General features: G+C 48.3%; 1 protein-coding gene across 1 annotated transcript; it reads right to left on the reverse strand.

Annotated features, from left to right (window-relative positions):
• Positions 1 to 960: 960 nt before the first annotated feature.
• LOC131728697 (RAD50-interacting protein 1-like) lies at positions 961 to 12,179 on the reverse strand. The gene is made up of 5 exons (XM_059019665.1): positions 11,675 to 12,179; positions 6,768 to 6,941; positions 5,297 to 5,437; positions 1,833 to 1,990; positions 961 to 1,090 (listed from the first exon to the last, which is right to left on the reverse strand). The coding sequence occupies exons 1-5, from the start codon at positions 11,965 to 11,967 to the stop codon at positions 1,041 to 1,043; spliced, it is 816 nt and encodes a 271-aa protein (XP_058875648.1). The 5' UTR covers positions 11,968 to 12,179; the 3' UTR covers positions 961 to 1,040.
• Positions 12,180 to 12,458: the final 279 nt, after the last annotated feature.

The following is a 12,458-nucleotide window of genomic DNA, read 5'->3' on the forward strand; positions in this document are numbered from 1 at the left end:
TCTCTGTGCTATGCTGTGTGGTGTGGTATCTCTGTGCTATGCTGTGTGGTGTGGTGTGGTATCTCTGTGCTATGCTGTGTGGTGTGGTATCTCTGTGCTATGCTGTGCTGTGTGGTGTGGTGTGGTATCTCTGTGCTATGCTGTGCTGTGTGGTGTGGTATCTCTGTGCTATGCTGTGTGGTGTGGTATCTCTGTGCTATGCTGTGTGGTGTGGTGTGGTATCTCTGCTATGCTGTGCTGTGTGGTGTGGTATCTCTGTGCTGTGCTGTGCTATGTGGTGTGGTATCTCTGTGCTATGCTGTGCTGTGTGGTATCTCTGTGCTATGCTGTGCTGTGTGGTGTGGTATCTGTGCTATGCTGTATGGTGTGGTATCTCTGTGCTATGCTGTGTGGTGTGGTATCTCTGTGCTATGCTGTGTGGTGTGGTATCTGTGCTATGCTGTGTGGTGTGGTATCTTTGTGCTATGCTGTGCTGTGTGGTGTGGTATCTCTGTGCTATGCTGTGCTGTGTGGTGTGGTATCTCTGTGCTATGCTGTGTGGTGTGGTATCTCTGTGCTATGCTGTGCTGTGTGGTGTGGTATCTCTGTGCTATGCTGTGTGGTGTGGTATCTCTGTGCTATGCTGTGTGGTGTGGTATCTCTGTGCTATGCTGTGCTGTGTGGTGTGGTATCTCTGTGCTGTGCTGTGTGGTGTGGTATCTCTGTGCTATGCTGTGCGGTGTGGTATCTCTGTGCTATGCTGTGTGGTGTGGTATCTCTGTGCTATGCTGTGCTGTGTGGTGTGGTATCTCTGTGCTATGCTGTGCTGTGTGGTGTGGTGTGGTATCTCTGTGCTATGCTGTGCTGTGTGGTGTGGTATCTCTGTGCTATGCTGTGTGGTGTGGTATCTCTGTGCTATGCTGTGCTATGCTGTGTGGTATCTCTGTGCTGTGCTATGCTGTGTGGTGTGGTATCTCTGTGCTATGTCTTCTGGACCCACCCTGGCGTCGATGGCAGAGCCGGCTCTCAGCAGGATGGGTTGCACCTTCTCCTCCAGGAAATCAGAGTGATTCCCGATCCACATCAACACCTGCGTCAGGTACCACTCCGGCTAGCAGCCAGGAAACAAACACAACAGCAGCCTGTCAGTGACACTCACACCTGGGGTTAACAACTCACACCCGCCCTGCCGCTCCCAGTCCTGGGGTTCAGAACTCTCCTCAGTGAGGTCTGTTACTGAAACGATCAGGAGCCAGGAGTTTGAGAATGGCTAGAAACTCACACCCGCCCTGCTGCTCCCAGTCCTGGGGTTCAGAACTCTCCTCAGTGAGGTCTGCTACTGAAACGATCAGGAGTCAGGAGTTTGAGGTCTAGAAACACACACCCGCCCTGCCACTCCCAGTCCTGGGATTCAGAACTCTCCTCAGTGAGGTCTGCTACTGAAACGATCAGGAGTGAGGAGTTTGAGGTCTAGAAACACACACCCGCCCTGCTGCTCCCAGTCCTGGGATTCAGAACTCTCCTCAGTGAGGTCTGCTACTGAAACAATCAGGAGTCAGGAGTTTGAGAAGGGCTAGAAACTCACACCCACCCTGCCGCTCCCAGTCCTGGGGTTCAGAACTCTCCTCAGTGAGGTCTGCTACTGAAACGATCAGGAGTCAGGAGTTTGAGAAGGGCTAGAAACTCACACCCACCCTGCCGCTCCCAGTCCTGAGGTTCACAATCAAGTACATCATTTAATGATCAAGAGCCCTCGCCCTCCCTCCCTCTCACCCTCGCCCTCGCCCTCGCTCTCCCTCTCCCTCTCCCTCTCCCTCTCCCTCTCCCTCTCCCTCTCCCTCTCCCTCTCTCACCTTGCTCAGCACGTTGGTCTGCCGGCTCCCTGTGAAATGGTATCTGAATCTCTTGTGCAGCGGCAGCAGCATGATCTGGATGGGCAGGGCGAGGGGGGGGGGAGGGGGGCAGGCCGCACCTCTCCGGGAGCTGCCTCTGCTCTGTGATGAGGTCATCACTGAGGGGGAGGGGTCAAGGAGAATGACTGACAGCCTCAAACCGCCTGCTTTCCAATCTGGTACAGCAAGAGACCCCTCTGCACACGTCAAGGAAAATACACTGGAAAGAACACAGAAGGAAGTTATACCTTAAAGGTTTTGGACCTTTGACCTTGGGGTGAAACCCCAAAAATACAAATCTCACAAAATTACCAAGAAAAGTTCAACGTCTCGGCTTCATCTGTGCAAAATCATCGGAATAATCTTCAGTCTTTTTGAGATCTTGCATCTTGCATGTGTCCTGCTTCTCTGACCAGCGATCCTGCTGTGATTCCAGCACGTGTCCTGCTTCTCTGACCAGCGATCCTGCTGTGGTTCCAGCATGTGTCCTGCTTCTCTGACCAGCGATCCTGCTGTGATTCCAGCATGTGTCCTGCTTCTCTGACCAGCGATCCTGCTGTGATTCCAGCACGTGGTCCTGCTTCTCTGACCAGCGATCCTGCTGTGATTCCAGCACGTGTCCTGCTTCTCTGACCAGCGATCCTGCTGTGATTCCAGCACGTGTCCTGCTTCTCTGACCAGCGATCCTGCTGTGATTCCAGCACGTGTCCTGCTTCTCTGACCAGCGATCCTGCTGTGATTCCAGCACGTGTCCTGCTTCTCTGACCAGCGATCCTGCTGTGATTCCAGCACGTGTCCTGCTTCTCTGACCAGCGATCCTGCTGTGATTCCAGCACGTGTCCTGCTTCTCTGACCAGCGATCCTGCTGTGGTTCCAGCACGTGTCCTGCTTCTCTGACCAGCGATCTGCTGTGATTCCAGCAGGTGTCCTGCTTCTCTGACCAGCGATCCTGCTGTGATTCCCACCAGGGTGCATTAATTGGATGGAAAAGTCCCCAAATTCCTCAGAGACATTTTCAATCAGACCCATCCAATATGTATCTGCATAGATGACAGAAACCAAACTTCCTCTCTGATATAAAACTGCATCTTCTTCCTGAGCTTGGGATTCATCATCCCAGGAGATACTTACAGTTTCTGATTCTCTTCTGGAGAGGGACGAGACTTGAAGCTGAGTCTGGGAAACCAGGATGAATCTGTGCAGGCGTTTAGTGCCCTCTATGGTTAATGCGGACTTGAACCCCTGTTTTAAGTGTTCAGCACTGGCCATGATGTCTTTTCCAGACACACAGATGAAGGTTATGCTGTCGAAGGCAGTCTTACAGAATGAATTCATGTCTTCAGGGGTTACAATCTGCCCATCAGTGGGATGCTGCAGGCTTGTTTTTGTAGTCTTTCGATTGACTGTTTCCCCAATATCATCACAATGGCCCTTGCCATGTGAAGGTGCAAAAGAATTTCATTCTGCCTCCAAGTTGAGATTTTTTCAAAGCAAACCAAAAACATTACCTTCCCGAAATTCTGCACAGACGAAGCAGAGACCTTGACCTTTTCGTGGAGATTTGTATTTTTTGGGGTTTCACCCCAAGGTCAAAGGTAAAAAAAGTTTGTTAAGGTGTAACTTCCTTCTGTTTTCTTTCAAATTATTATTCCTTTTTTGAATTTGCTGTGCGATTTCCAATAAAATGACACCTCCCACAAGTCTGCAGCACACAGTGTTTAAGAGAGTCAGGTTGGCTCACATTAAGGGGGGGTCCCATCGACCACATTCTGACCTCTCTATAACTTTTGACCCCTTGACCTGATCAGTCTAAAACTAACAATTTTTTTTTTTTTTTTTTTTTTTTTTTACACAGACGCTTTTATCCAAGGTGACTTACAGAGACTAGGGTGTGTGAACTATGCATCAGCTGCAGAGTCACTTACAACTATGTCTCACCCGAAAGACGGAGCACAAGGAGGTTAAGTGACTTGCTCAGGGTCACACAACAGGGACCTGCTGGTTACGAGCCCTTTTCTTTAACCACTGGACCACATGAGCTTGTTTGCCTGAAACAACCCCAAGAACCAAGCTTGTAAATGGGAGACGCTGGGGTCTAAAATCCAATGTTCTGGGGGTGATTTGTCATGGAATGACCGTCTGCTTAGTACAATCACTCTGAACTCTCACGAGACACTGGAGTAGCTCTCAATGCTGTGGGATGTGTGCTGGGACTGCTGCAGGAATCAACCCATCAATCATTCATTAAATCCACCCATCTATCCATCATCCACACATCCACACAGCCATCCATCCACACATCCACACATCCACACAAAAAGCCACACAGCAATCCATCCATCCAGTCACACATCCACCCACACATCCACACAGCCATCCACACAGCCATCCACACATCCACACAAAAAGCCACACAGCAATCGATCCATCCAGTCACACATCCACCCACACATCCACACAGCCATCCACACATCCACACAGCCATCCATCCAGCCAGCCACACATCCATCCACCCATCCAGCCAGCCACACATCCATCCATCCATCCATACAGCCACACATCCATCCACCCATCCAGCCACACAGCCACCCGTCCATCCATCCATCCATCCAGCCACACATCCATCCATCCAGCCACACAGCCACCCGTCCATCCAGCCACACAGCCACCCGTCCATCCAGCCACACAGCCACCCGTCCATCCAGCAACACAGCCACACATCCATCCATCCATCCAGCCAGCCACACATCCATCCATCCATCCAGCCACACAGCCACCCGTCCATCCAGCCACACAGCCACCCGTCCATCCAGCCACACAGCAACCCGTCCATCCAGCCACACGGCCACCCATCCATCCATATATCCAGCCACACTGCCACCCGTCCATCCAGCCACACAGCCACCCATCCATTCAGCCACACAGCCACCAGTCCATCCATCCATCCATCCAGCCACCCGTCCATCCAGCCACACAGCAACCAATCCATCCAGCCACACAGCCACCCGTCCATCCATCCATCCAGCCAGCCACCCGTCCATCCATCCATCCAGCCACCCGTCCATCCAGCCATCCAGCCACCCGTCCATCCAGCCACACAGCAACCCGTCCATCCATCCAGCCAGCCACACATCCATCCATCCATCCATCCATCCAGCCACCCGTCCATCCAGCCACACAGCAACCAATCCATCCAGCCACACAGCCACCCGTCCATCCATCCATCCAGCCAGCCACACATCCATCCATCCATCCAGCCACACAGCCACCCGTCCATCCAGCCATCCAGCCACCTGTCCATCCAGCCACACAGCCACCCGTCCATCCATCCATCCAGCCAGCCACACAGCCACCCATCCAGCCACACAGCCACCCATCCAGCCACACAGCCATCCACCTATCTAGCCGACGCCGCTCAAGGATACGAGGTCTGCAGCTTGAGCAGCTGTGTGAAGAGAGACTCCAGCTGGTTGTGCAGCTCTGCCCCGTTGGCCGGGGCCGCCAGAGAGGTCTGCGGCGGAGAGATGAAGGGCCAGTGCAGCTGCTTTAGGACCTCTTCAAAATCACTGCAGAGAGATGGGGGGGGGGGGGGGTCAGGTACAGTGCCATAATAAGAGAAGATCAAATGATAATTTAATGACAATCTTGTTAACAGACAACAGTTAAATGAGTTCATGAGAGTATATATCCAAGATCCCAACTAACACACACCCTGACCATGTATCCATCATCCAACTAATACACACCCTGACCGTATCCATCATCCAACTAATACACACCCTGACTGTATCCATCATCCAACTAATACACACCCTGACCGTGTATCCATCATCCAACTAATACACACCCTGACCGTGTATCCATCATCCAACTAACACACACCCTGACCGTATCCATCATCCAACTAATACACACCCTGACCGTGTATCCATCATCCAACTAATACACACCCTGACTGTATCCATCATCCAACTAATACACACCCTGACCGTGTATCCATCATCCAACTAACACACACCCTGACCGTGTATCCATCATCCAACTAATAAATACCCTGACCGTGTATCCATCATCCAACTAATACACACCCTGACCGTATCCATCATCCAACTAACACACCCTGACCATGTATCCATCATCCAACTAATACACACCCTGACCATGTATCCATCATCCAACTAACACACACCCTGACCGTATCCATCATCCAACTAATACACACCCTGACCGTGTATCCATCATCCAACTAAAACACACCCTGACCATGTATCCATCATCCAACTAACATACCCTGACCATGTATCCATCATCCAACTAACACACCCTGACCGTATCCATCATCCAACTAATACACACCCTGACCGTGTATCCATCATCCAACTAAAACACACCCTGACCGTATCCATCATCCAACTAACACACACCCTGACCGTATCCATCATCCAACTAACACACACCCTGACTGTATCCATCATCCAACTAACACACCCTGACCATGTATCCATCATCCAACTAACACACCCTGACCATGTATCCATCATCCAACTAACACACCCTGACTGTATCCATCATCCAACTAATACACACCCTGACTGTATCCATCATCCAACTAACACACACCCTGACTGTATCCATCATCCAACTAATAAGAGCCTGTGTTGTTCATTCAGAACCATGTGGTGAACGACACTGAGCTCTGTTGTGCTTTTGGTCTTATATCACAATAGAAACGACACAGACCTCTATTACAATACGATGCATCATATGAAGAAAGGATCCCGATTCATGGATACACAGTGAATCAGTACACCCCCTAGTGACAATATAGAAACAAATCAACTTTTCAAACAGTAGCAATGAAGCCACGCTGACTGCCTGGAGCGGTCACTCACTCACCTGGTCAGCTTGTCCTTCAGGATCTTGTGCCAGAACCTGACTGTGTCTCTGATGAAGGACAGCAGGTGTCCACAGCTCGAGTCCTGCAGCCGGATGTCCAGCTCAGCCATGGCAACCAGACCACTGGCCGCCTCCCACACATTACTGGTCATCATGTGCTGCTGGATAGTGTCACTGGAGAGGGGAGTGAGAGAGGGGAGTGAGAGAGAGGAGAGGAGGAGAGAGAGGAGGGGGAGAGAGGAGAGGGAGAGAGGAGAGAGAGAGAGGAGTGATACACACCCTGTATTAGTTGGATGTGTATTCATCATCCAACTAATACACACCCTGACTGTATACAGTCGTGGACATGTACAGCGCAGTTAGAAGCAGTTTGAAAGCAGGTTGACAGCTGCAGAAGCTAAACTGCTAAACTTCCAAAAAAAAATGGTCTTCAAGCCAGTAATCTGCGACAACTGCATGATGCGGGAAATCCGAGAAAACCCAACAGAGCTCAACCAAGTGTGTGTAAAGTGCTGCACGATCCAGGACTTGCTTCAGCGATTAAGCCTGCTAGAAAAGGGGCTGGAGGAAATGAGACAGCAACAGGAGCTTGAGGAGCTGACACACCCACAATTCATGGAAGTCTGCACCCCTAGCAGACTGAAAGCCACCAGGGAGATGGAAGAGAGTCGAAACAGCTGGGTTCAGATAGGCAGAAGCAGGGAAAAAAAGAAACTTCGTCAAACACAACCACCAGAAATCCAGACAGCCAACACATTTGAGCCACTTCAGCATTTAGATGACCAAAACCAACATCAAGAGAATGAAAGAAACACCCAGGACCCTATAAACAGTGCTGACCAGGCAGCAAAAAGAAGGGAGGTCATGATTGTTGGGGACTCCATATTGAGAAACACAGCAAGTTCAGTTCGCAGTTTGGACCCCCTTACTACAACAGTGTGCTGCCTTCCAGGAGCCTCTGTCAAGCACATCACTGAGAACGTGGACAGGCTCCTAGAACGAACAGGAGACGACCCGGTGGTAGTCATCCACATCGGTACAAACAACATTGGAAGAGACAGGACAAGATCCCTGCAAAACAAATCCACAGAGCTAGGAAGGAAATTAAAAGACAAGACCAAAACTGTGGTATTTTCTGGGATACTGCCGGCACCTTGCAAAGGACCATATGGACAGCTGGAAATACAAAATCAAAATGCATGGCTGAAATCGTGGTGCACACAGGAAGGCTTCACCTTTCTTGAACATTGGAGCACTTTCTACAACAAGGACTATCTATACAGGTGGGATGGACTGCACTTAAACAGAAAGGGAACCAATCTACTCGGAGAAAGGATCCTTCAGGCGGTACAGAAGCGTTTAAACTAGAAAGGAAGGGGGGAGAAAACAAAAAAACAGAAGGGCGACCATATCAAAACAAGGGCAACAACTCAGGTAAGACAACTATTAAATGTATTTATATTAATGCTAGAAGTCTCAGAAACAAAATGTTAGAACTTGAAGCTACTGCACTAACAAGTAACTACGATGTGACAGGTGTTACAGAAATCTGGTTGTCTGAGAGTGATGGAGACGAATATAATACTAGTGGGTATACACTGTATAGGAAAGACAGGCAGGACAGAAGAGGCGGAGGGGTAGCGCTATACATAAGAAATAGCCTTGAAGCCCAGGTGTTAAATCAGGACAAAGAAAACAATGCAGAATCGATATGGGTCAGAATAATGGACACAAATTCAAAGGGCATAATAATAGGAGCATGCTATAGACCGCCAAATTCAGACGCTGAGCAAAATAATCTGTTATACAATGACATTCGAAATGCGTGTAGAAAAGGAGAAGCCATACTAATGGGGGATTTCAACTTCCCCCATATAAAATGGGAGAACCCGGTGGGGAGCACGACGGACAAAATTGAAATGGTGGAAATGACAAATGACTGCTTCCTAACGCAATTTGTCAAGGCACCGACTAGAGGGGAGGCATGCCTTGATTTAGTCTTTTCAAATAATGAAGACAGAATAACTAAACAGAGGTCAGAGAGCCATTGGCAAACTCAGACCACAACATGGTCTCATTTGAAGTATTTTTTAAAACCCCAAAAGTAATGACTAAAGCGAAGGTTTACAATTTTAGAAAAGCAAACTATGAAGGTATGAAACAGAGACTAACAGAAGTAGATTGGAGTAAAATAGAGAAAACATCCACAGAAAAAGGGTGGCTGTCTTTTAAAAATGTAGTACTAGAGGCACAAAACAATTACATCTCAAAAGTAGACAAATCTAAATCTAAAACAAAATGGCCAAAATGGTTTAATAGATCAATTAAAAAAAATATTCAGCGAAAAAAGGCACTTTACAGAGCGTTTAAAAGGGACCAAAAACAAAGCACACAGAAAGAGTACTTGGAACTGCAAACACAAGTCAAAAAGGAAGTTAGAAAGGCCAAGAGAGAGATAGAAATCAATATTGCTAAGGGGGCTAAAACCAATTCCAAAGTGTTCTTCCAATATTATAACAGCAAGAGAACATTCAAAGAGGAGGTTAAATCTCTAAGAGACACAAATGGCAAAATCACAGATGAAGAAAAAAATAGCAAATATATTAAATGATTACTTTTCACAGGTTTTTACAAAGGAGGACACGGACAACATGCCCCACATGTCGACCTGTTCCTATCCAGTTTTAAATAACTTTAGCATAACAGAGGCAGAAGTGTTAAAGGGACTAGGAGCTCTTAAAATAAACAAATCCCCTGGGCCAGATGAGATCCTCCCAATAGTACTCAAAGTAATGAAAGAAGTCATTTACAAACCGCTAACCAAGATCATGCAACAGTCTCTTGACACAGGGGTTGTACCGACAGACTGGAAAATAGCAAACGTAATACCGATCCACAAAAAGGGAGACAAAACTGAACCAGGTAACTACAGACCAATAAGTCTGACTTATATTATATGTAAACACATGGAAACTATAATAAGATCTAAAATGGAAAATTACCTATATGGTAACAATATCCTGGGAGACAGTCAGCATGGTTTTAGGAAAGGGAGATCGTGTCTAACTAACCTGCTTGACTTTTTTGAGGATGCAACATTGAAAATGGATAACTGCAAAGCATACGACATGGTCTATTTAGATTTCCAGAAAGCTTTTGACAAAGTCCCGCATAAAAGATTAATTCTCAAACTGAACGCAGTACGGGTTCAAGGAAATGCATGCACATGGATTAGGGAGTGGTTAACATGTAGAAAACAGAAAGTACTGATTAGAGGAGAAACCTCGAAATGGAGTGAGGTAACCAGTGGTGTACCACAGGGATCAGTATTAGGTCCTCTGCTATTCCTAATCTACATTAATGATTTAGACTCTGATATAGTAAGCAAACTCGTTAAATTTGCAGACGACACAAAAATAGGAGGAGTGGCAGACACTGTTGAAGCAGCAAAGGTCATTCAAAATGATCTAGACAGCATTCAGAACTGGGCAGACATGGCAAATGACATTTAATAGAGAAAAGTGTAAGGTACTGTACGCAGGCAATAAAAATGTGCATTATAAATATCACATGGGAGATACTGAAATTGAAGAAGGGAACTATGAAAAAGACCTAGGAGTTTATGTTGACTCAGAAATGTCTTCATCTAGACAATGTGGGGAAGCTATAAAAAAGGCCAACAAGATGCTCAGCTATATTGTGAGAAGTGCTTAATTTAAATCAAGGGAAGTAATGTTAAAACTTTACAATGCATTAGTAAGACCTCACCTAGAATATTGTGTTCAGTTCTGGTCACCTCGTTGCAAAAAGGATATTGCTGCCCTAGAAAGAGTGCAAAGAAGAGCAACCAGAATTATCCCGGGTTTAAAAGGCATGTCATATTTAGACAGGCCAAAAGAATTTAATCTATTTAGTCTTGAACAAAGAAGACTACGCGGCGATCTGATTCAAGCATTCAAAATCCTAAAAGGCATAGACCCAGGGAACTTCTTTGACCTGAAAAAAGAAACAAGGACCAGGGGTCACAAATGGAGATTAGATAAAGGGGCATTCAGAACAGAAAATAGGAGGCACTTTTTTACACAGAGAATTGTTTGGGTCTGGAACCAACTCCCCAGTAATGTTGTTGAAGCTGACACCCTGGGATCCTTCAAGAAGCTGCTTGATGAGATTCTGGGATCAATAAGCTACTAACAACCAAACGAGCAAGATGGGCTGAATGGCCTCCTCTCGTTTGTAAACTTTCTTATGTAAGAGAGAGGAGAGAGGAGAGAGAGAGAACTGAGAGAAAGGAGAGGGAGAGAGACAGAGAGGAGGGGGAAAGAGGAGAGGGGGAGAGAGGAGAGGGAGAGACGAGAGAGAGAGAGGAGTGCGAGAGAGGAGAGGGGAGAATGAGAGAGGCATGAGAGGATGACAGAGGAGGACTGGGACAGGGGCCGTCTCAGTGAGATGACAGAGTTGGACTGGGACAGGGGCCGTCTCAGTGAGATGACAGAGGAGGACTGGGACAGACGTCTCAGTGAGATGACAGAGGAGGACTGGGACAGACATCTCAGTGAGATGACAGAGGAGGACTGGGACAGGGGCCGTCTCAGCGAGATGACAGAGGAGGACTGGGACAGACGTCTCAGCCAGATGACAGAGGAGGACTGGGACAGGGGCCGTCTCAGCGAGATGACAGAGGAGGACTGGGACAGACGTCTCAGCGAGATGACAGAGGAGGACTGGGACAGGGGCCGTCTCAGCGAGATGAGTTGCTGTTAAACAGACACCCTCCTGCCATTCAGTCCCAGGCTGGCCTGCTGTCCTCAGAGCTAAGCTGAGACACCACTGAACTCATTCCACTGGTGACCCAAGAAAGAGGATTGCACTCTCCTCCACCTCCCTTCCTCCCTCTCTCCTCTCACCTGAGCTCCTCGATGCGAGCGATCCACTTGAGATAGCTGAGGTAGTGCTCCGTCTCCTCCATCTGGGACAGTCTCAGGCTCAGCTGGTCCATCCAGGGCTGTGCCCCCTGCAGGTGCTGAGACACAGTGTTGGAGACGCCCCTCTCCCTGTCCAGCAGCACCCCCACAGCCCTCTGCACATCCCCCGCGCGGCACAGAGCAGCCTCCATCTTCAGAGGCACCGAGGAGGAAGCGGTCAGCACCTGGGAGCAGGGCAGGGGTGAAATGAGACTCCCGCTGCACAGCAGCTTCATCCATTCCTGGTTTTACTAGGAGTTTAATAAGACACACCTGAGCTTGTTACCTGTACACACTGCAGCTAATCACGTTCCTAGTAAGACCTGGAATGGGTGACACTGCCTCACAACAGCTCATGAAGCTTTAATAGGTCATTTTAAGACGCATAAAGGAGTCTAACTTCAGCTGGGTCTAAAACCTGGAATGTAATTTAGTAAATCTAATAACGTAGAGAACGTACAATAACACACACACACGCACACACACGCACACACACACGCACGCACACACACACACGCACGCACACAGACACGCATGCACACGCACACACACACACACACACACGCACACACACACACGCACACACACGCACGCACACACACGCACGCACACACACACACGCACGCACACACGCACGCACACACTCACACACACATACAGGGGCTAAACCAGTGACAATGACACAACTGGTCACTGGCCATTGATTTACACAAAAGTGACATTTTTG

This window comes from Acipenser ruthenus, unplaced genomic scaffold, assembly GCF_902713425.1.
Source record: "Acipenser ruthenus unplaced genomic scaffold, fAciRut3.2 maternal haplotype, whole genome shotgun sequence".
Taxonomy (NCBI): Eukaryota; Metazoa; Chordata; class Actinopteri; order Acipenseriformes; family Acipenseridae; genus Acipenser; species Acipenser ruthenus.